General features: G+C 38.9%; 4 protein-coding genes across 5 annotated transcripts; 2 read left to right on the top strand and 2 right to left on the bottom strand.

Moving 5' to 3' along the window:
* Positions 1 to 121: 121 nt before the first annotated feature.
* LOC121756305 (E3 ubiquitin ligase BIG BROTHER-related-like) lies at positions 122 to 3,548 on the bottom strand. The gene is made up of 7 exons (XM_042151810.1): positions 3,176 to 3,548; positions 2,417 to 2,756; positions 2,268 to 2,341; positions 1,209 to 1,250; positions 1,007 to 1,128; positions 772 to 880; positions 122 to 386 (listed from the first exon to the last, which is right to left on the bottom strand). Exons 1-7 carry the CDS (start codon positions 3,368 to 3,370, stop codon positions 336 to 338), a joined length of 933 nt encoding a protein of 310 aa, XP_042007744.1. The 5' UTR covers positions 3,371 to 3,548; the 3' UTR covers positions 122 to 335.
* A 5,847-nt stretch (positions 3,549 to 9,395) lies between these two features.
* Positions 9,396 to 11,366, top strand: LOC121754104 (pentatricopeptide repeat-containing protein At5g08305-like). The gene is given in 2 exon segments (XM_042149448.1): positions 9,396 to 9,928; positions 9,930 to 11,366. Coding segments are annotated over 2 exon segments (1,587 nt in total). The 5' UTR covers positions 9,396 to 9,757; the 3' UTR covers positions 11,346 to 11,366.
* Positions 11,367 to 11,384: 18 nt separating this feature from the next.
* On the bottom strand, positions 11,385 to 13,941 carry LOC121754106 (thioredoxin X, chloroplastic-like). The gene is made up of 2 exons (XM_042149449.1): positions 13,546 to 13,941; positions 11,385 to 11,859 (listed from the first exon to the last, which is right to left on the bottom strand). The coding sequence occupies exons 1-2, from the start codon at positions 13,870 to 13,872 to the stop codon at positions 11,653 to 11,655; spliced, it is 534 nt and encodes a 177-aa protein (XP_042005383.1). The 5' UTR covers positions 13,873 to 13,941; the 3' UTR covers positions 11,385 to 11,652.
* A 3,409-nt stretch (positions 13,942 to 17,350) lies between these two features.
* LOC121756280 (E3 ubiquitin-protein ligase RING1-like) lies at positions 17,351 to 20,342 on the top strand. Of its 2 annotated transcripts, XR_006040910.1 has the most exons (3): positions 17,351 to 18,431; positions 19,103 to 19,195; positions 20,134 to 20,342. XR_006040910.1 is itself a non-coding variant. In XM_042151781.1 (2 exons), exon 1 carries the CDS (start codon positions 17,510 to 17,512, stop codon positions 18,419 to 18,421), a length of 912 nt encoding a protein of 303 aa, XP_042007715.1. In that variant the 5' UTR covers positions 17,351 to 17,509; the 3' UTR covers positions 18,422 to 18,431; positions 20,134 to 20,342. The 2 variants fall into 2 exon arrangements, 1 of the variants encoding a protein (XP_042007715.1); XM_042151781.1 differs by lacking the exon at positions 19,103 to 19,195.
* Positions 20,343 to 21,688: the final 1,346 nt, after the last annotated feature.

The raw sequence follows: 21,688 nt of genomic DNA, 5'->3' as shown, positions 1-21,688 counted from the left end.
TGATGAAAATCACTTTAGAAAATGACACAAAAATTGACAAAGGTTATACTGCTATATAGCAAAAATGGACAACAGACGCATTTCCACAAAAAAGGGCAGTCAGCAGAATGCAACAAGTAAATTACCAAATACACTATAATTTTCACTATAGGAAGTTCTGTAATAATCTGAACTATCAAAGAATTCATAAACATACCTAAGTGTAAGAAACTAGAGAAGTTAACATTATGCTGCCAAGAAATTTGTGAAATGATGATACAAATAAGAGACAAAGCTTGAATGCTTCATAGTATAAGAATGTAGACAACTGAGCTTGCTGTTGATGATGGAGTCTACTAGCTTTTTCCTGAAGAGTTCGATACTTCAGTGTTGCACACGGGACAAACCTACACGCACACACATTATTCTTTATCACAATAAGCAACTCGAAGTTAAACAAACTTGCAGACAGTACGCAAGAATATAAGCAACTCGAAGTAAACAATCTCGACTCATATGAGAAAAACTGCCCCTATTAAAAGAGTTTTCTAGAGCAAAACCATGTTCCGATAGATTCGTTTCTTATTTCAGTAGACAATGCAATTAGCAATCTACCTATGGATCAGACTCTCAAACCCGAGGGCTAACTACCAACACTGTTCAACGCCTCTTGTCATTAATTTTGCACTAAAGTTCACGAGCTTAATGTTGGATTAATGCAACAAAGGTTCAAGAAGCATACAGGCAGAAGCACCTAAAACAGTACACCAGCTTTTATACAAAAGAGTATACCTTGTTGATTTGTAACCAATTGTTAATACATTCAGGATGATATAAATGTTTGCAAGAGAGAACAGTCAATGCATCGCCATCCTCATAGTCCAATCTACATATTACACAGCTGAGGAACACAAGGAATATTGTTATTAATGTATACGCAAACCACACGTGAAAGTTGAATCTAGAAGGTGGGGAGATAAGCAAATGATGGAATGGGGTTTGGTAAAAGCAAGAGATTTTTACTTACGAATCACTGATCCCTTCTTGAGTGTCTTGTGATTTATAGTTGACGGAAGCCAAAGAAGCTATAGTATCTGCAGCAAGACCCCTGCTCTCTGTTCCAACAACTTCTCCTAATGCAATCAACTCCTGCAAAATTAAGTCAACCATGATATCAAAGTACAGCGTGCACAACAAGAAAGAGAACAGGAAAGAGCATTCCAATTTACCTCATATGAGAGTTCATCAGGATCAACCTCGTCCCATGTATCCTAAACATGAATTACCATGTCAGGCATACATAACATATGTTGAAAACTCACAATAGGATTAGTAACATCAGTTAACAACTTCAGTTCAAAATAACTAAGACAATAATGACATAATTCAAAAGTTGGACTGCTCTTTACAATAAATGAAGCAATAAAATTATCTAGAGCCGATTCCCAAATAATCTACTTAAAAATAATTATTTTGACACAGTTCGCGTCATGGATCATAAATGCAGTTCATATTTAAGAGAGGCTTGACAGTTTTGGGGGAACAGGACTTATACGAGGGGAAATGAGTATTGCTCCCCACTTTTGGAGGATGGAAATTACTGGAGGAGAAACATTCCCCGACATGGAGCATTTTTTATATTCCCATTTTCCTCCCACATACCCCCACCCCATCACTCCTCTTTACTATTTTTTTGCCTGCTAGGAGCTTAGCATTACCCTTCCTCTTGCTTTTATCTCAGACTCCCTCCATCCCAAGTTACTTGAGTCATATTCCATTTTGGGTTGTCCCAAGTTCCTTGAGTCATTTTTTTTTTTTTTGGCTAAAAACAAAACATCTAATCTCATCTACTTTATTCATTCTTTTACTTTACTTTCTCTTCTTTCTCTTACTTTAGTCTCTCTTCTACTTTATTTAACTCACTAAATACAACTTTCTTAAATCTCATGCCGAAAAGAAACGCCTCAAGTAACGTGGGACGGAGGGAGTACTCTTCATGAAAAGAATCCATAGCTATTCACACTTCCCTATTCAAGGAGTATAAAATAGCACACTCACAAGGTAGTTATGCCCACATTTAATCTGGTCACATAATTTTCAACATAATATATGTGCACATTTCTTCAGCTCGATTCATTCTCTTTTTGTTCAGCACATTATGAATACAAGACAACGATCCAAATTTACAGAAAACAAGAAAACCCAGCTCGAAATTATTATATTTATAATTTATCCACCCACCCACAAGCAATAAAAACATGAAATAGAAAGAAACATGGCAGAAGTACCGGAAGAATTCCAGCTTGCTCATCTTCATCTTCATCTTCATCTTCATCCACGTCTTCATCATCCCCAACAACCACTACAAAGTACAAATCACCAGAGAGATTTTAATTCTCTATAGTTCCATGAAACTAAATAAAGATCTGACTCGTACTCTCATTTATCCCTGACAGAGCCAACATTCTGGCAGCCATTTCCCGTTCTTCAGCATCTTGCAATGCTCTAGCAAAGGCCTCATCACTAGAAAACGAAGCGGGATCCATTTCCACTGGTTGATTATCATCTTCTACTCCTTCACCACGAGCATGCACATCAAAAGCATCTTCTGATTCATCATCATCCACCTCTACACCAGAACCATCATAATCCTCTTCACTAGCATCATCATAATCATCATCATATATTGCATTTTCATGCCCATAGCTATCATCTCCCCAGCTTCCATAAGGAATGCCATCACCACCACCCATTGCCAACATCATATAAGCTCTCTCCTGGCGAAAAAAATAGATCAATTTCAAATCCAGAATGCTAATACACAAAGTGCAATTCACTTCTCTTTATGATAATACTTAGTACAAATAAAATGCATTCATCATACGTACTCATGACTAGAACAACGCAATTACAAAAACAATTGCAGATGCACAGAAACTCAAGACTCATTCGATTTTTTGAATAACCATGTGACTAATTTGAAGCGAAGCTTAATCACACACAATAAAAATCGGAACAAACATTTCAAATGCAGAGACAGGGAATATCCTCAATCTACAAATGGTGAATCATATTAACCAAAAAAACGTGAGAGAAACCAAGCACTCCAAAAGATAAGAAAGATAGGAACCGAAAAAATTTCTAAATGATTGGGAATCGGTGGCAGAAAAAAGACAAGAGTCGAAGAAACAAAAACCTGTTCCTGGAGAGTACGGGCAAGGGCGAGATCCGCATCGACTTGATTGAGGTTCGTAAAGGGAGTTCTCCGGTTGAGATTGTCGGCGCCGTCACCTCCATTCGGCGGACTGTTGATAGGGTTTTGTTCTCCTTCAGCGGAGGCGGTGGTGTCAGCGGGAGCTTTGGCATTGGCATTGGCATTGGAGTCGCCCATTTCTTGTACAATAGAAAATTGAAATTGGAGAAAATCTTGAATTGTAGAAGCAAGGGAGAGGATGAAATGTGGAGGGTTAGGAAGGGAAGGAAAAATCAAAATCGAATTAAAATATAAACTGAGAGAGACGTAGAAGAAAGCGGTGCGGTTGCTTTTGGAGTGCTGCTATTTCAAAATCTTTACTCACCAAATCGAATAAAAAACCCAATTTTATATGCTAATAAACTTCCAATTTTCCGGGAGAAAATCGGGTTTATAGGCTTTTGTCTTTAAAATAACGTAAATGTACTCATTTTGTTATCTATTACACATATGGGAAAAATACCTCCTGCGTTGGCGTGTCTATAAGTAAAGACGCCAGCATATTTGGCGTTTTATAATGTCCTCGTATTTTACTCGTATTTTCTTCAAATATAGTTTAAATAAAACACGCCAACTGGGTTGGCGTTTTTTATTAAAAACGCCTTAAGGGTTGGCGTGTTTAGGAAATTAGAAACGCCGAAGGGAATTGCGTCTTTAGGTAAAGACGCCATCACAGTTGGCGTGTTATAATAGAAAAACGCCAACACGAGTGGCGTGTTTACACATAATGATGATGAGGCTCAGATCGCGAAAAAACACACACCACACACTTCGCAAAAAACTCATCCAAAGCAGCGCCTCACGTCGCGATTTCGCCCTCCTCTCCGTGATTTCGTCCTCCATTCATCAATCGGTGCTAGTTTTCCCCAAATTCGTATATTTTTTCGGTTAGTATGCTTATCTTTTACATTATTAGAGTAATTGTTGGATAGTTAGCTAGAGTTTGTAATAGGTTGTGAACTGAGTTGAAATTGATGTTGCATTGTTTGGGTTTAAGTGAATTTGTGTATTGTTGAGATAGTTGAGATATTGATGTTTAGCTAGAGTATAAATTTGATTATAAACCTAAACTCTAGGGTAGTTATAGCTTAAAAAGTGGGCAAATTGATTTGGTTTATGTGGGTTTTGGTTTATTTGGGTTTTATTTGGCTTATAAACCTAAACCCTAGTGACAAATTATTGATGTATATTGTTTAGTTTGAATTGTTTAATTATTATTAAGCATATTGGCCTGTTTAAATAGCATTATTGTGGATTAATAGTTGAGATGTTGGTGTTTAGTTAGGGTATAAATTATTGAAATTGTTTAGGTTGATGCATGTTGTTTAGTTACAATTGTTAATATTTTGTAGTTAAATTGATGTAGTTAAATTGATGTATGTTGTTTAGTTAATTGATGAATTGACGTAGGTGAATTGATGTATGCTGTTTAGTTAATTGATGAATTGATGTAGGTGAATTGATGTATGCTATTTAGTTAAAATTGTTGAAGTTAAAATTGTTAATGTTTTGAATTGTGAATGTTGTGTAGGTGAACTATGGCATCATCTTCAAGTGCTCGCCGAAGACTCTTATGTGGTCCTGAGGACCCCTCCGTATTATAGCTGCAGAGACAACACATCTTTAATAACATATGGGCAGGAGTGCCATCAGAAGATGTACGTTGCAGAAGGTACGAAGGAATCATTTGGGATATTCCCATACATCCTCGTGTTTTGGCAGTAATTGACGAGATGGGGTTTGGCGGGATGTTGAGGTGTGGTCAACCGAAAGACATTGACCACCATCTTATCACCGCATTGATTGAACGATGGAGGCCAGAGACTCACACGTTTCACTTTCCAGTCGGTGAAGCGACAATGACTTTGGAAGACGTGGAGGTATTATGTGGCCTCAAAGTTGACGGGGAAGCTGTGACGGGTTATATCCCCAGTAAGGATGCCGGCTATTGGACGCAGGCGTGTCTGGATTTTCTTAGATTTATACCAGATACTGTTGAGCTGAAAGAACTGGTTTGTAAGCAGACGAGCTTATCAAAACAACTGAGGGTTGATTTGAATGATGACCATGACCAATACATATACGTTCAACGCGCCCGTGCTTATTGTCTGCTATTACTTGGTGGTCTGTTGATCCCGAATGCCTCCGGTAATAAAATTCCATTCTTCTACCTTCAATTTTTCATGGATGTAGGACGTTGTGCTAGCTATAGCTGGGGTGGTGCGACTCTTGCCTGCTTGTACCACAATCTTTGTGAAGCTGCACTTGCAAAGAGGTCCGATGTCGGGGGAGCTCTTACTCTGTTACAGTTGTGGGCTTGGGAGAGAATCTCAATTATTAGACCGACGATGCTAAATCTCGTGCCCATAGACTACGTACCATGTGCAATCGCGTAAGTTGTTCACTAAATATTTGTTTTTAAGCATTATTTTTATTAATTTCCGTGTTATTCGCTCATAATTTAATTTTTGTAGATGGAATGGTCCGACCTCTTATGTAAAAGCACCTGGACATTGCATTGAAACTTTCAGAGATCTATTCTCTAGAATGCACGCCAACCAAGTAATTTACGTAACCTAAATTGTTGTTTGTTTGTTGTTTTGATTGAACTTGTTTTGACTGAATTTCTTTCATATTTAGTTTATTTGGAGGCCGTATGTCATGCGAACTCTGCCGGATGTTTGTGTTGCCGGTCGTCCTATATGGATGTCGATCACAACACTTATTTGCTGGAATATGGTTGAGCCACACTTGCCACAACGAGTGTTGCGATAATTTGGGATTGTCCAACCGTATATCCCGCTTGTCGACCGGTTCCACGGAACTGATTTTGCGAAACAGGGTCGACGAGGCAAAGCTGGCCGGAATTGGGTTGAGTGGCACGCCGCTCATATACAGAATTGGGATAATAGGCACAACATGGAGTTGACTGATTCAGAGTACTCAATGGTGCCTATTGCAACTGATGAGTACATGGATTGGTTTCGCCGGATAACCGTTGTGTACCTAACAAAACCTGGCGTGCATGCTTAGGAGGGCTTCCATGAAACGACGTCCTCTCATAACTATGCGGTAAATTGAAACAACTAATCATTATTTAAATTCATATGATGAAATGTAACTAACATTGAGAATTGTAGATGGAGACGCTTCACAAAATACGGCACTTTCTTAGGGAGCAAGACATGACAGGACGGCCGGATTTGTTCACCATTTCGAGGATGATTGAAGATGGCCTCCAGATATCTGGGGAAGCTGAGACGATGGACTACCGTCCTTCCCAGCGCTCTGAGCTAGACATTGACATGCCCATGCGGCAAAAAGGGAAGCGGCGTGGAAAGAAGAACGCTGGTGGAGAGTCGTCATCTGTAAGGATGGATACTCAGTTGGTTGATGATTCCGATGGCGATTTTATGGCTCCACCTCCACCAAGATCTGCCGTTCGGGGTCGTCACTCTGTCAGCCACACTGGTGGTACAGGTGAAGATATCGGTCTCAGTGATGTCCACCAATCTCCACCACGGTCTTCTGTGAGAGACGACGTTTTTGGTGTTGACTTAGAGAATGTCGTAGTTCAAGATACTCCTCCGTCTAGAATCCCTACCTTCAGAACCGAGAAGGGAATCTGTTGTCTGTTTATGCGAAAAAGGCGAGATGGGTGAACGTTTCACGGACTATTTTTGTTTATGTATTAAGTTGAACGTTGTAATGTATATAGTTTTGCTTGTTTATTGAGTTGAACATTGTAACTTTTCAACAACTATTTTTGCTTGTTTATTGAATTGAACATTTCTTATGTTTAAACTTTTGTTTTTCTTTTGAGTGGAGCATTGTTAAAATAATAAGTGGAAACATTCTGCGCAAAAACGCCAACAAAATTAGCGTGTTTTTGTAAAAACGCCAACAAAGTTGGCGTTTTATACTTGGACGTTTCCGTTCGAGGTTTTAGCCACGGAAAATACCTATTCTGTATTGACTAGCCCTTCCGGTTGGCGTGTTTTTGGAAAAACGCCAACCTTGTTGGCGTTTTATGAAAAAACGCCAATTCTGTTGGCGTGTTTTTGGAAAAACGCCAACACAGTTGGCGTTTTATACTTGGACGTTTTTTTTAGCCACGGAAAACACTCATTCGGTATTGACTCGCCCTTCCGATTGGCGTGTTTTAAAAACGCCAACCATGTTGGCGTTTTATAAAAAACGCCAATGTTGTTGGCGTGTTTTTGGTAAAACGCCAATTGTGTTGGCGTTTTATACTTGGACGTTTCCGTTCGAGATTTTAGCCACGAAAAACACCATTCTGTATTGACTCGCCCTTTCGGTTGGCGTGTTTAAAAACGCTAACAAAATTGGCGTGTTTTTGTAGAAAAGCCAACACAGTTGGCGTTTTATACTTGGACGTTTCCATTTATGTTGGCGTGCCCATTATAATTACGATCCCTCTTGCAAGTATGAGCAGTGCTAAACACTCTAATTTGCCAGTGTTCATCATGATTTCTCAATGTTGCTAGGCACTCCCACAAACATTTCGGTAATGAGGTATCCTTCGGATTTCCTTGTGGCCACTTACAAACTGCATGCCATCTCTTTCCTTTACTTTCAGCAACTGTATATTGTCGGATTTTTTCCAAATTCCAAAAAGTCACAGCTGCCTTCAATTCCAACTTCGTTTTAAATTTAGTATGCAAACCGACATTGCTAGGATCTTTTTCACTCCAATAATGCACATTGGGATCAGCAGACTCAAAGTTCTTTGGATCAAAACTATCATATGGACCCGGTAAGGTGCGAAAATAGTTCAGACCAGGCTGTGGGAACAGTGGAACTACTCTTCCTCGTACTACGCTTCCTCCAACTGCTGTTTCTCCAAACACTGTTTCTTCAATTGCTGTTTCTCCAACCGGAATGGATGGTCTTGAACCAACAAATTGGTCATCATCTGACGAAGAACCATCTGAGTATGTACTATCCGGGTCGACATCTTCAGAATCATAAGGTGATTGTGGATCAAGAAAGTCGGCTTTATCAGGACCAATTATGGCCTCAACCACGTCACAATTGTCACTGTCTCCTAAATGCACGCCTCCAACATCAAAATCTTGTGTTGCATCGAAACATGGTTCTTGGCCTCTCGTAGACGTACCAACATCAAAATCTTGTGTTGCAGCGAAACATGGTTCTTGGTCTCTAGTAGACGTACCAGCATCATAACTTATGAGATGATGACTATTTTGTTGAGTAATTGCTGAATAATCAACATACAATTCAATTTGACCTCATGTAGCCATACTCTCACTAAACATTAGTGGCATGCATACTTCGTCTAGTAGAATACCTATAAACGTGACTGAAGATCCATAGAATAAATGACGTTTCTATACTATTTGAACTTTGTTTTCAAATATGCTTATCCTCATCCTTTCACATATTGTTTCCACAAGCTTATCGTAGGAAATACTTTCATCCAACATAATGAATCCTTTTGCAAAAGGAGGATCATATGAAATAACTGGTCCGGGAATTATCTTTCCACCCCAATATAAATTGACACACCACATTATACTATCTGCATTATTGTAAAACACAAATATTGGTAAAAAATATTTCTACTAAGTACACTACAATATATACTATCATAACAATCTATCAAATATTGGTAAAAAATTAGATATACTACAACATATAATACCATAACAATTGGTCAAAATATTTCTATTAATTACACTACAATATATAATACCATAACAATCCATCAAATAATTATATAAATTACACTACAATATATACTATCATAACAATCCATCAAATATTGGTAGACTAATGTTTGGAAAAATTAGTCAAAAATTAGACATACTAACCGAATAGGAAGACTAATGTTTGGAAGAATGAGCCAAAATCGAAATCTCCACTCTCAAATCCACCACCGCATCGACCCGAGCAAAGGTTTCCTTAACGAGTTTTCGCCTTGGGGAGGGTTTTTCGCATTTGGGGGAGGGAAAGTGATTAGGGTTCGCGCTTATAGGAGAATTCCGACTGATATCTGTTTCAAGTCAAACATGCCTACCCCGTCGGCGTGCTTGTGGTGGAGACGCCAACTCCATAGGCGCGTTTTTAGGCATAAACACGCAGTCGGCTGTGGCGTTTTTTAGTTAACACGCTAACCCCATCAGCGTTTTTTAACGTACCTATACTTACATGACATACGGCGACACATACGGTTCTTAATTGTAAAACACCAATACGGGTGACGTTTTCACTTATAGACACGCCAACGCAAGTGGCGTTTTTCCCATTTATGGAAGAGATAACAAAATGGGTACATTTATGTTATTTTAAAGGCAAAGTAGCGATTTTCTCAATTTTTCTGAGCATTCTCACCGGAATTTAATTAGGGATAAATTTTGAATTGGCACATCGATTGTTAAGGGTGTTTTTGGCCTTTTCCGTTTTCTTAATCTAATCATATGAAAAATTATTTGCTAATTAGTTGAAGCAATATCACTTCCTCCCACTCTCTCAGCCCTGCGAATGGTAGAATGCTTCAGAGCTTTGCTCGATAACTGCAAATCCTGGTCTCATCTAAAGCAAATTCATGCGCTGCTAACAACCTCAGGTCTCTCCAAAATCGACCCATTTTCGTGGAAGATCCTCTCCTTCGCTGCAACTTCTGCTTCATCCGACATCAACTATGCTCACCGCTTTTTTCCTTCACCTCTCCAACCCCACGCTCTTCCACTACAATGCACTCATACGGGGCTTCGCCAACAGCAATAACCCAGCTAAATGCTTCCTCATTTTCGCCAAAATGTTGCTGAACGCCGTCGTCCCCGACTATCTCACTTACCCTTTTCTCGCCAAGGCGGCGGCCCGCCTCTCGGACCGGAAAGCCGCCGGGTGTATCCATGGCCGTGTATTGAGAAGTGACCTTGCCTCCGATTTATTCATCTGCAATTCCTTTATCCACATGCATGGATCTGCCGGTGAAGTGGCGAGTGCGAGGAAGGTGTTCGACGAAATGCCGATGAGGAACTTCGTTTCTTGGAATTCAATGCTGGATGGGTATGCCAAATCCGGGGATGTGTGTTCGATGAGGCAAGTGTTCGGCGAAATGCCTGAAAGGGACGTTGTGTCGTGGAGCGCTCTGATTGACGGCTATGTCAAGGACGGCGATCACACGGAAGCACTGGCGGTTTTTGAGGCGATGAGAGCTGACAGCCCGAAGGCGAATGATGTGACAATGGTTAGCGTTTTATGCGCTTGCTCTCACCTCGGTGCACTCGAGCAAGGGAGAGCTATGCACCAATACATAGCCGAGGAGCGTCTCCCTCTGACTCTCGTGTTAAGGACCTCCCTCGTGGACATGTACGTGAAGTGTGGAGCTATCAACGAGGCGTTGGTCTTGTTTCACGAGGTCAAAGCAAGAAAGACCGATGTTTTGCTGTGGAATGCCGTGATTGGAGGGCTTGCCACTCACGCCCTTACCTCAGAGGCGCTAGGAATTTATGCCGAGATGCAGGATTTGGGAATCAGGCCAGACGAGATCACTTACTTGTGCTTGATGAGCGCCTGCGCTCACGGAGGCCTTGTGGAGGAGGCGTGGGGAAATTTCAGATCCATAACCAGCGACGGCATGGTGCCAAAGAGTGAGCATTATGCTTGCATGGTGGATGTTCTAGCGCGAGCAGGGCGTCTAGACGAAGCATGCCAGCTTGTTTGTGAAATGCCGATGGAACCAACCCCATCGACTTTAGGGGCGTTACTGAATGGCTGCATAAACCATAGAGAGTTTGACCTTGCTGAGATAGTGGGGAAGAGGCTTGTGGAGTTGGACCCTGCTCACGATGGACGGTATGTGGGGCTGTCGAATGTGTATGCCGTGGTGAGGCGTTGGGACAAGGCGAGGAGCACTAGAGAAGCCATGGAGTCGAGAGGCGTGAGGAAGTCCCCTGGTCATAGCTGTGTGGAGGTTTGTGGAGTTCTTCATAGATTTATTGCTCATGATAAGGCACATCCTGAAATAGAGGAGATCTATTTGATGTTGGTTGTGATTGGTGAAGAGATTAAATTCAAAGTAGATGATTCTGAAAGACAAGAATTTGCAAGTAGTTTTAACTGAGTTGTTAAAAGTTTTTTATGATCATTTAAAATGTTCATATAAGTACCAAAATTATTTTATTAGCATAATACAGTTCATACAAAGCAATATGCAGAATCAACTTTATTCAAATACTATGTTACTGGACATTTCCGCCTATAAACAGCTCAAGGAAATATACAACATAAACATACAGCGGCATCTACTTTAACTGTAAGAGGGTCGGATTGAATACAGTTTACGGAAGAACAATCTGTCTACCAGAGCAGCGAAATATCTCATCTTCCTCCTGAACACACCGGCAGGAAAAGCAGTTGAGCTGTGAACTCTAAACAACAGATACCGATTCTAGATATTTATCTATATACTCTTTAAGTTTACTCTTGCTTATTGCACCCTCCCTCCTGCTCTCAGGAATTTCCTTTCCATTCTGGAACATGATCAATGCAGGCAACCCATACACCTTGTATTCCTCAATCAGTCCAGGGTTTGCATCATGATCAACCTTCACGATTGTCAGTTTGCTCTCATATTCCTAGAGTTGCATAGAATGATCAAGGAAGTAAAGTCAATTCCTAATATGATGAACTATGTACTAAATACAATTCATTTATCATTAAGCTTCATCAGGGAGACAGTTTATGTAAATATTTAGTTTCTAAATGGTGGTAGATACACCTCACAAGGCAGTTGTATGAGGAAAAGAACAAGTTGCAGATATACAATCCCAAGCAGATGCATCTCCAAATCAGATTTAAGATACATTTATAATGCACGAAAGAAAAAATCTACCTAATGTACAATAGAAAATTCTAATATACGGTACTATGGAGATTTCAAGTATCTATATTATGAGTATGGATTAGTTAAATAGGAATGATAATGAGGAACTAATTACAGAAGCTATCTTTGTAACGATGCAACTATAATTACACACCTCACATCTATAGCCCGTTATGTCATTCATCATCACATAACTACCAATGTCAACCGGATAAAATGAGAATGCCCTATTTTGCCATCGGCTATTGTAAATTGAAACAATAAGTGGATTATAATACTTCATTTAAGACCTTTCTATATGTCGTGAAGGAAAAATAAGATAGAAGTAAAAAAAAGTGTTAAAAAATTATCCACAGTGGCTATTTGATTATTTTCCGTGAACCCCCTAATGCAACCACCGTCGTTGACACCATCACTTTATATTACTATGGCCTATCTGACTGACCTTCCCAGCTCCTCAGCACCTTTGACCCATTAGATCCTCAAATTATCCATGCTTCAACTTTCACCAAAAAATTATAGGATGAGTCATGTATGGGGAATAACAGATGGACAGGTACCCTGATAATGGAGAGTGAATGTGCGTGTGCATCACACAGAGAGAGGGAGAGATGCTAGCAGTGTTCTAAAGAGCCTATCACCATCTAAGTTGGTGGAACTGGTGATTATAGCCATACACAACCTAATAGAGGAAGGATTATACTGAACATTTAACAGACAAAATAGAGACTGAAAATTCACAAATAACATATTTTGCTCTCTGCAATATGCATAGATGAGCTATATCACTGTCTCGTTGAAGCAGGCAAGATTAGTTTTGTCCACAATGTTCACTAGACCCTCAGTTGTAGAGCCCTCAACTCTTAACATGGCTTCATTTTAGTTGGTTGCAACTGACATCATTCTGTAATTATCTGTCTCCTTCATATAGCGTCTCGGTGTATCATAATTTGACAAAACATCAAAGTTATTTAAGCCAATCAATAGCCCTTTTACCTGCCGGATGATTCTATTTAACAGGTACGGGTATGTACATACCCTACCAGGAGAAGAAATATGGTTAACACCTAGGCAGCAACTATGATAAATCTTCAAGAAACTAGAACAGTATGAATACCAGCAGCCAGGAACTGATCATTTAGCAGCATTATACACGGTCAATTCAGCAGGAAAATTGCAATAAATGACTCACACAATCGGGTATGAATATGCATACAAACATTCCATGTCTAATACTGTAGCTTAAAAGTCTATTAATTAACAAAATAATGCTCGATTTTATTTCATAGAAACATCATACTGTAAAATCTGAGGTTGAAATAAGTTGAATTGTGCGGAATCAAGTGCTCAAGGAATTTCAGTCAGTAAAAAAAATATAGATGAAACAATATATGAGTGTATTGAGAACTCAATTCAGATAAATTACTCCACAGCTTACCTTAGCAAGTGATTGAACCGCTGGAGCAACCAAACGGCAGGGACCACACCACGTAGCGACGAACTCAACGAGGACAGGGCACGTAGACTTCAAAACGACGTCGTCGAATTGACTCTCGTCAATCTCTTGCACTGCGCCACTGCCGCCACACTTTATTAGAAGCGGAGACGATTTTCTCCCGTTTCGCAACTGAATCTTGCTGCGGTTGCTGAATGAAGAAGAGCACGGAGTATAAGAGGAGGATGCGTTGTAGGCGCAGCTGGCAGTGGCGGTGATTGCTCGCACCGGCGGGAGCGGTTTGGAAGTTGGGGCAAATGCGATAGTCATGGTGGAAGGAGGGAGAGAGAAGATTGTTGATGTAGCTATCTGGAGGCCTTTGAGTGGCGCTAATTTTCTTAAATATCATTCATTATTAACTGTTCAGTTTCTCTGGCCCTCTGTTTCAGTTTATTCATTTAATAAAATTATTATAAATAATTTTTGTTCACGAATTATGTCATGTGCAGCATCTGTATATCTTCACACTTCCATGTAGAGGTGCCCTCGCTTCCGAAACCGGCTGTTATGGTTCGTAATCGCTGGTTACGGTTTTGAAAATTTCCGAATCGTAACCGAACCGCGAGGGTGTTTCGCGATTTCGGTTCCGAACTGACGGTTTTCTGGCAGCCTTATACGGTTTTAAACCGTCGGTTTTCGGTGGATTTTTGCAGTTTCGGCTCGGTTTAACTTTTTCCGACAGTTTTTCGCGGTTTCGGCACAATTTCGATTCGAAAATTTTTTAACTTGAACCGAACCACGATTCTAAAATCAACGGTTTCGGTTCGGATAAATTGTCATAGTTCCGGTTTGGAACCGTAACCGCCGGTTACGATTTCACGGTTAACCGCCGAAACCGTAAACTTTGGGCACATCTACTTCCATGAAACTTATTTTCCATGTACTAGTGTACTTAGTCTTCCTAAATACCTTTGGTATCATAAAATTATTTTTTCTATATTTTCACATTTCATCTGGGATGCAGGTAGGTCGGTCCAGCGATGTTGATCGATACCAATGTTGGCACACGAGAGTAGGAAAATTACATTTAGTCTAAAAGTTGTCGTCGACATTCTACTTTAAATCCTAACACAACCCGCACACAGCATGAATTTGTTAACAACACAATATAATATGGGTTGACACAATATGATAAAAATCAGATTTACACGATAACGACTAGAACTTGATAAGTATTTCTGTATTATACACGACAAAAAACCTAACATATGTTAAACTTGATTTACATGATGAAAATCAGATTAGTTGATTAAAACTCAATATTATACAATATAAACTTGATTATATGATTTAAGTATAATTTTTTTTAATGAGTTGCCCAAATTCAACCCAACACAACATGAAATTACCAGTTTTCATCAGGTTTCAATGGATCAACCTGAATAGACGCCGATTCCAATAAGATTTGATCAAAATCCACTGTTTTCCTGTGTGTTCGTGTTGAATCCCTAGTCATTGATATTGAAATTCGCACAATCCAGTTTCAATATAGAAGTTGGGTGTATTCTCGTAAAAAATTGTGTTACAAAGTACTTCATCCGTCCCTCTGGAGCTAAGTCATTTACTTTTTTGGCAAAAAACAATAACTTTTATTCTCTCTTACTTTACTCTCTCTTACTCTCTTCATCTTTCTACATTTTACCTACTCTACTTTATTATTCATTTACCTAACTCACTTAACACAATTTTTTCTTAAATCTTGTACCAAAAAGAAACGCATCTACTACAGAGGGACGGAGAGAGTAATACTACTCCCTCCGTCCCTGAAGAGTATGCAATATTTTCTTTTTCGTCTGTCCCCAAAGAGTATGAACATTCCAATTTTGGAAACTATATTCTCTCTAATGAGGTGGGACCAATTATCCACTAACAATTTTTAGTAAACTTTCTCTATCTATCTCTCTATTAGGGCTGGCAAATCGTGCGGATTGGGTCGTTATCGGGTCAACCTGATAATGACCCAATCCAATAAGGCATAACCTGAACCCGACATGTTAAGGAGACTGTAAATCCGAACACGAACCCGACCTGCTATCTTCAAATCCGAACACGACCCGCACCCGACACGAACCCGTTATCGACACGATATAATATGAGTTGACACGACACGATAACAACCCGAACCTGATATTACACGATTAAAACCTAATATTACACGATTAAACTTAATTTTAAACCTAATTTACACAATTAAAATTCGTTTTATACTATTTAAACTTAATTTATAAGAAATAAAAAAATTAAAGTAATATATATATTTTTAAATAATAATAAAAATAATAATATTATTTCTTAATGGGTTACTCGTATCCGACCCGCATCCGACCCGAACCCAACCCGAAATTATCGGGTTCTTAATGGGTCAACCCGATAAGGACACGGATCCAATAAGGCTTGACCCCAACCCAATAATTTCGTGCGGATTCGTGTCAGATTATCGTGTCGTGTTGAAAATTGACAGCCCTACTCTCTATTACTTTACCAATAATGCATTGAAACTCACATCGAACTCAAAGTTCATACTCTTTGGGGACGGATGGAGTATAAAATTTGCCTTTCGTGTTTAACCATATTTTCTTAGATCGTTGGAGGGGAAGAAGTTGCGGCTTAGGCCGCGCCTAAGGACGCGGGAGAGTCCCGGGGCCGCGCTCGGTTGTGGCCCGGCCTAGGGTTATGGGGTGTTCGGGCCGGACCCGAACCCCCTATTCTTTTTTTTTTTTAATTTTAGCCTATTTATACAATTTGTTCATTTTTCCACCAATTTCTCACTTTATTCTTCATCTATCCTCTCTATTTATTCCTATATTTTTTGTATATTTGAAAATTTTATATTCTAAGATTTGTAATTTTTATTCTATGTTTGTAATTTATTCTATTTTTGACTGAACAATGAGTTTTTCATGTTTTAATTGTTCAACATTTTATATTTTACAATTAAAATAACTTGTAGTTGTGAATAGTACAATTTAATATTTGGGCCCTAATAAGGTCTGCAGGGTAATGAGAGTCGTGGTTTGGCCCTGAAAATTCAGAGAATGATGACGTGAAGGGGACTTGAGCCTGAATCCGGGCTGGGGTTAATGATGGTATAGGGTAGGGGTGAGCAAAAAAATCGGAAACTGAATATCCGAACCGAACCAAACCGAAATTTTGAAATTCGGTTCGGTTTTTTCAGTTTTTCGGTTCGGTTCGGTTTTAAAAATAAAAAGATTTCGGTTTTTCGGTTCGGTTCGGTTCGGTTCGGGCGAAGAAAAAAACCGAAAAACCGAAAAACCGAATTATATATATATTCTATTAATTTAATATATTATATTATATATAATATATATATTCTTTTAATATATTCTACTATATAATATATATTATATGTATTATTAATTTTATATTATATAAATATTCTATTAGTATATATAAAATAAAATAAAATAAAATAAAATACACATATATAAATATATATTTATATTATATTTATTTTTTTCAGGTTTTTTCGGGTTTTTTTCGGTTTTGTTCGGGTTTTTTCGATTTTTTAAGTTCGGTTTTCGGTTTTTCGGTTTCGGTTTTTCAGTTTTTCGGGTTCGGTTCGGTTTGAATTTTGAACTAAATTTGGTTTTTCGGTTTTGGTAAAAAACCGAACCGAAACCCGAATGCGCACCCCTAGTATAGGGTAAGGTAATTGCTACAATTAGGGTAATGAATTTATAGTTTTATACTAGCAATACAATGATCATTCGTTCCGTGTGTACGAGCATATGGGTGAAAACACTTTTAACAAAATCACCCTAAAAAACATATTCTTCTCTTCTGTAAAAGCCCAAATCCGAAATTCGCTCGATTCATACGTTACATCGTAATCCAAATCCAAACATCATTGAATCTTCCGCCCCCTTTTCCGTTTTTCGTCACAAAAATGTCCTCCAGCGGCGTCACGGTGGCGGAAGGCGGCCCGCAGATGTTCTTCTGCCACCAATGCGAGCGCACCGTCAACATCACCCCCTCCCCCGCCGGCGACATCCTCTGCCCCTCCTGCAACTCCGGCTTCGTCGAAGAATTCCAAAACCCTAACCCTACCCCCGCCCCCGACCCCTTCCTCTCCGATCCCCTCTCCCTCTTCCTCTCCCAATTCCTCCCTTCCGCAACAACAGCAAACCCTAGCCCTCTCTCCCGCCCGCCCACGGCCGCCCCTGAGTCCTCCTTGGGCCAGGATGCCTTCGACCCGGTTCTCTACCTCATGAACCTCCTCGCCAATCGCCGCGCCAGCGGCATTGACTATCAGTTCGTCTTCGACGACCATCCGTCGCCTGCTTCCGGATTCCCTCTCTCCACGAACCTCGGCGACTATTTCATGGGCCCTGGATTCGAGCAGTTGATCCAGCAATTGTCCGAGAACGATCCCAATCGTTACGGCACGCCTCCGGCCTCCAAGTCTGCTGTCCAGGCGCTGCCGAGCGTGACTGTGGACGAGGGCATGCTGAAATCGGACTTGGCGCAGTGTGCGGTGTGCAAGGATGATTTGGAATTGGGGACTGTTGTCAAGCAGATGCCTTGCAAGCATGTTTATCACGATGATTGCATTCTGCCCTGGCTGGAGCTGCATAATTCGTGCCCTGTGTGTCGCTATGAGCTTCCTACTGATGATGCGGACTATGAGAGCAGGAATGGAGCTTCTCGGGGGAGCAGCGGTGGGGATGGGGATGCGGCTGGGGGTTCTGATGGGCAGAGGACTGTGGAGAGGAGGATGACCATATCATTTCCTTGGCTGTTTGGAGGATCAGATTCAGGTCGTGAAGGTGGCGGCCGGAACAATCAGTGGCAGAGTTAAACGTGTTTATGTAAGGATTTCAATCTAAAGTTATTGAATCCAATTCTATGCATAATTCAATGTCTTTTTTTGTCCCTTGGTTGGGCTTCTTGCTGATGTGCTATAATTTGTGTATGATAGTATTTAATGAATGTGTTTATCTGAAATTCCGTGCGAAAATTAATAAATTTCTTTTGAATGCATAAGTTGATTAGAAACTTAAATTGAAATAGGAATAGGGAGACACAACATAACTACATAAGCATAGACAATTGTTATAACATTATTACTTGAACGACTTCAACCAAATGAAACTGCATGCTTAGATAATAGAGTACCTGGCTACCTGCTGCACTTGTGAATACACTGTGTATATTTCAGCTATTATAACTATCAAATTGCTCATTGGTAAATGCTTTTTCCAGAGAAACTACTCCTATATCCTGATCCCTGGTTTAACCATTTATTTCACTTTTTTGCTTCTGAGATTATATCCAATCCCATTATTTATCATGCAGTGCACCTGCAGATTGCCCATATTTGTATGATGTTAGAACATTACCTTGAGAAAATATCTTTCATCTCGTTGCAAGAAGACCTTCCTCAGTGTGGGAGAAGCAATAAAGTTTTTATATGAGAGATGTGAAAGTAATTAATACCAAAATTGTCTTACAAGAACCTTGTATGTGTTACTTGTTTCAGATGCCAAGTTTGCCTTAAGATATGTACCAAGCTCATCTTTAATAGTTAAATATCGTGAGATAGTGCTGCCATGAAGATGCAATGGTGCCTAATGTAACTTTCTTGCTTTCCTTTATCTATGTTACTTTAATATATCGATTTCAGGAGCTACTGGGCCATTGTTATAGTGTATGGTTATTATTTCCTGCTTTGTGAAACAGATAAACAGTGATAGTTCTGGGAATTTTGAACTATAGCTCATGTCAATGTCTTTGTGTTCAACTTGGATGTATATGAAATTCTAAAATTATTGGAGAGGTATTCAATCTATGAATTCCTTGGGGGCAGAAGCAATGAAATGAAACTGAAAATTGTGTGGAGCTCCAAGATGAGATGAGTAATAATATTTAGAAATAAAAGATGAGGCATCTCTAGATCTTTAGGGTAGTTTGAAATAGACTTTTATGAGCTTATTTTCATTGTTTGGCACCTAATAGTCTACTAGTGAGGAAGTATGATGTTCTACAGAATTTTCTGGTAGTGTGATCGGCTGAGGAATCCTTTATGCATGTCATCCAAGTTTTGGATATCTTAAAACAGAATCCATTCAATGCTCTAGTCTTCATATTCTTGTCGCCTTGCTATCCCCCACCTTCGGATTTTTGTGCCAGTATGCTGAGCCATTCTTTTGTTGCAAAAAACTGAAAGTAAAAAACATTTCCAGGTGGTTAAGTATGACAGAGTGGCATTGGGAAGATGGATGAAAACTAAACTGACCTGAAAGGAAGAATTATTATTGCCTTTTGAGCGACTCAAATATTACTTAAATGAATATTTTGGGACTATTTTATTGCTTTTCTTATAGATTTGTAGTCTGTGGTATGTTGTGAAAAAGCCACTAGTTTGAGCTTCTTGCTACATATTGTCATTTTATTGAATCTTCGCCCTGTGCTGCATGCTTAACCATAAATTATTTCGAAGAATGTCATAAGATTCGTTAAACTGCCTTGTTTACCATATACTAACGTAGTTTTTCTGTTCCTGTTTGGCAGCTTTTGTGATGTGGATGAAGCTGATAGCTTATTTGCGCTTGATGGAGAACAATGTTTGTGCTTGTAACGAAGGATAGATTGAGGGGTTACTTGCATGATTACATAATAACCATCAGTTTGTGTTTTTTTTTGTTACATATTCTTACTCAAGTAAACTCAGCACGTTTCATGCCATTTTTGTATAGTGAAATCTCTTTAATCATGTTAAATTATCGATTTTGGTTATGTAACTTGTATCCATCTGGTAATAAGTTATTTCTCAACCCGAAACAGCAGCATCACTTATAGCAAATTAATTTTTTTTCGGTAGCCTTTTAGGTTTCTACTTGTGAGTAGATATCGGGTAGCGACGTTCTGTTTAAGAGTGAAGATAGTTATGAATCTTACTGAAATCACAATGCGAAATGTGGTATTTACTATTTACTAGTACTTGCCTTCATGGAAAACCTTTCAATTTCGAAAAATAGAAACATTGTCATTTCTATTATATTTATCTTATTTACTCTATTCATGAACACATCCTAAAATAAAACGTTTGGTCAGATTTATTACTCGAGTTAATTAAATCAGGTATGGCCCACCACAGCCTTTTTCGATTAATATGTTCGGGGTAGGCATGCGCAAACCGAACCGAACCGGCGGTTAACCGCGAGTTCTCGGAACCAGAATCGGAGGCGACGGTTCGGTTCAGGTTCACGATTTTCAAAAACCGGAACCGCCGGTTCAACGGTTCGAACCGGCGGTTCAAATAAAAATAAAAAAATTATTATTTATAAAAATTAATTTTTATATTTAAAAATTAATTTTCATAAAAAAATAAATACAAAAATTTCATAATATCTCATATTTATTTGTTGGGCCTCTGAATTCTAAGAAACTATTCTTGGTTGTTTCTCTTTTATAAAGACATCCTTGAATATTTTATGTTTCACCTTCGATATAAGACAAAATATGTTGAAATATTTTCTTTTATAACTATATGTTTAGATCATTCATTAATCTTTTTCCAATGTAGAAGACAAAACTTTCTTTATTTTTTACATTTTATTATTTACTATTTTTATATTTATTTTTGTCATAATTCCTTTTTTAAGACAAATTTATAGTTAATAATAGCATCAACTAGAATAGTTTAGTTATAATAGTTTAATTAAATTTGAATGTGGCATGTTGCTCATAATTTGTATATTTACAGAATGTGGACATGTTCAAATAATTGGATTTAAATGTAGGTATATTACTCAATTTTCTCAATGTATTGATTAAAATATGCGAAAAAGCAACAATTAATACAATTTGTATAAGAATGATAAAAATAGACGATTAAAAAAGTAATCAATATTTAAATTTATTGTTTAAGACTTCAAGTCTTTAGTGACTTGTAATTGTTGTAACTTGTAGCCTCGTTTAAATTTATATCAATAAAGCAATTTTCTTCGTGATTTTTTGAATTTTATTTACGCACATTCCATAGATAAATAAAGAAGAAAATGCAAAAAAAAAACTGAACCGCCGAACCAGCCCGGAACCGGCGGTTTTGAACCGGAACCAGAAC

This window comes from Salvia splendens, chromosome 11, assembly GCF_004379255.2.
Source record: "Salvia splendens isolate huo1 chromosome 11, SspV2, whole genome shotgun sequence".
NCBI classification, from domain to species: Eukaryota; Viridiplantae; Streptophyta; class Magnoliopsida; order Lamiales; family Lamiaceae; genus Salvia; species Salvia splendens.
The sequence above is the reverse complement of the archived record's forward strand: the minus strand, read 5'-3'. Positions and strand labels throughout refer to the sequence as shown.

Bases quoted from the DNA above. Each gene is read 5' to 3' on its own strand.
- LOC121756305 (XM_042151810.1), bottom strand. From the start codon at position 3,370: ATGGGCGACTCCAATGCCAATGCCAATGCCAAAGCTCCCGCTGACACC. The intron at 2,342-2,416 runs GTACGAGTCAGA...TGTACTTTGTAG, and splicing joins TCTGTCAGGGATAAATGAGA to TGGTTGTTGGGGATGATGAA. The intron at 387-771 runs GTATACTCTTTT...GTGTGCGTGTAG, and splicing joins ATTGGTTACAAATCAACAAG to GTTTGTCCCGTGTGCAACAC.
- LOC121754106 (XM_042149449.1), bottom strand. From the start codon at position 13,872: ATGACTATCGCATTTGCCCCAACTTCCAAACCGCTCCCGCCGGTGCGA. The intron at 11,860-13,545 runs GTAAGCTGTGGA...ATGCAACTCTAG, and splicing joins CGGTTCAATCACTTGCTAAG to GAATATGAGAGCAAACTGAC.
- LOC121756280 (XM_042151781.1), top strand. From the start codon at position 17,510: ATGTCCTCCAGCGGCGTCACGGTGGCGGAAGGCGGCCCGCAGATGTTC.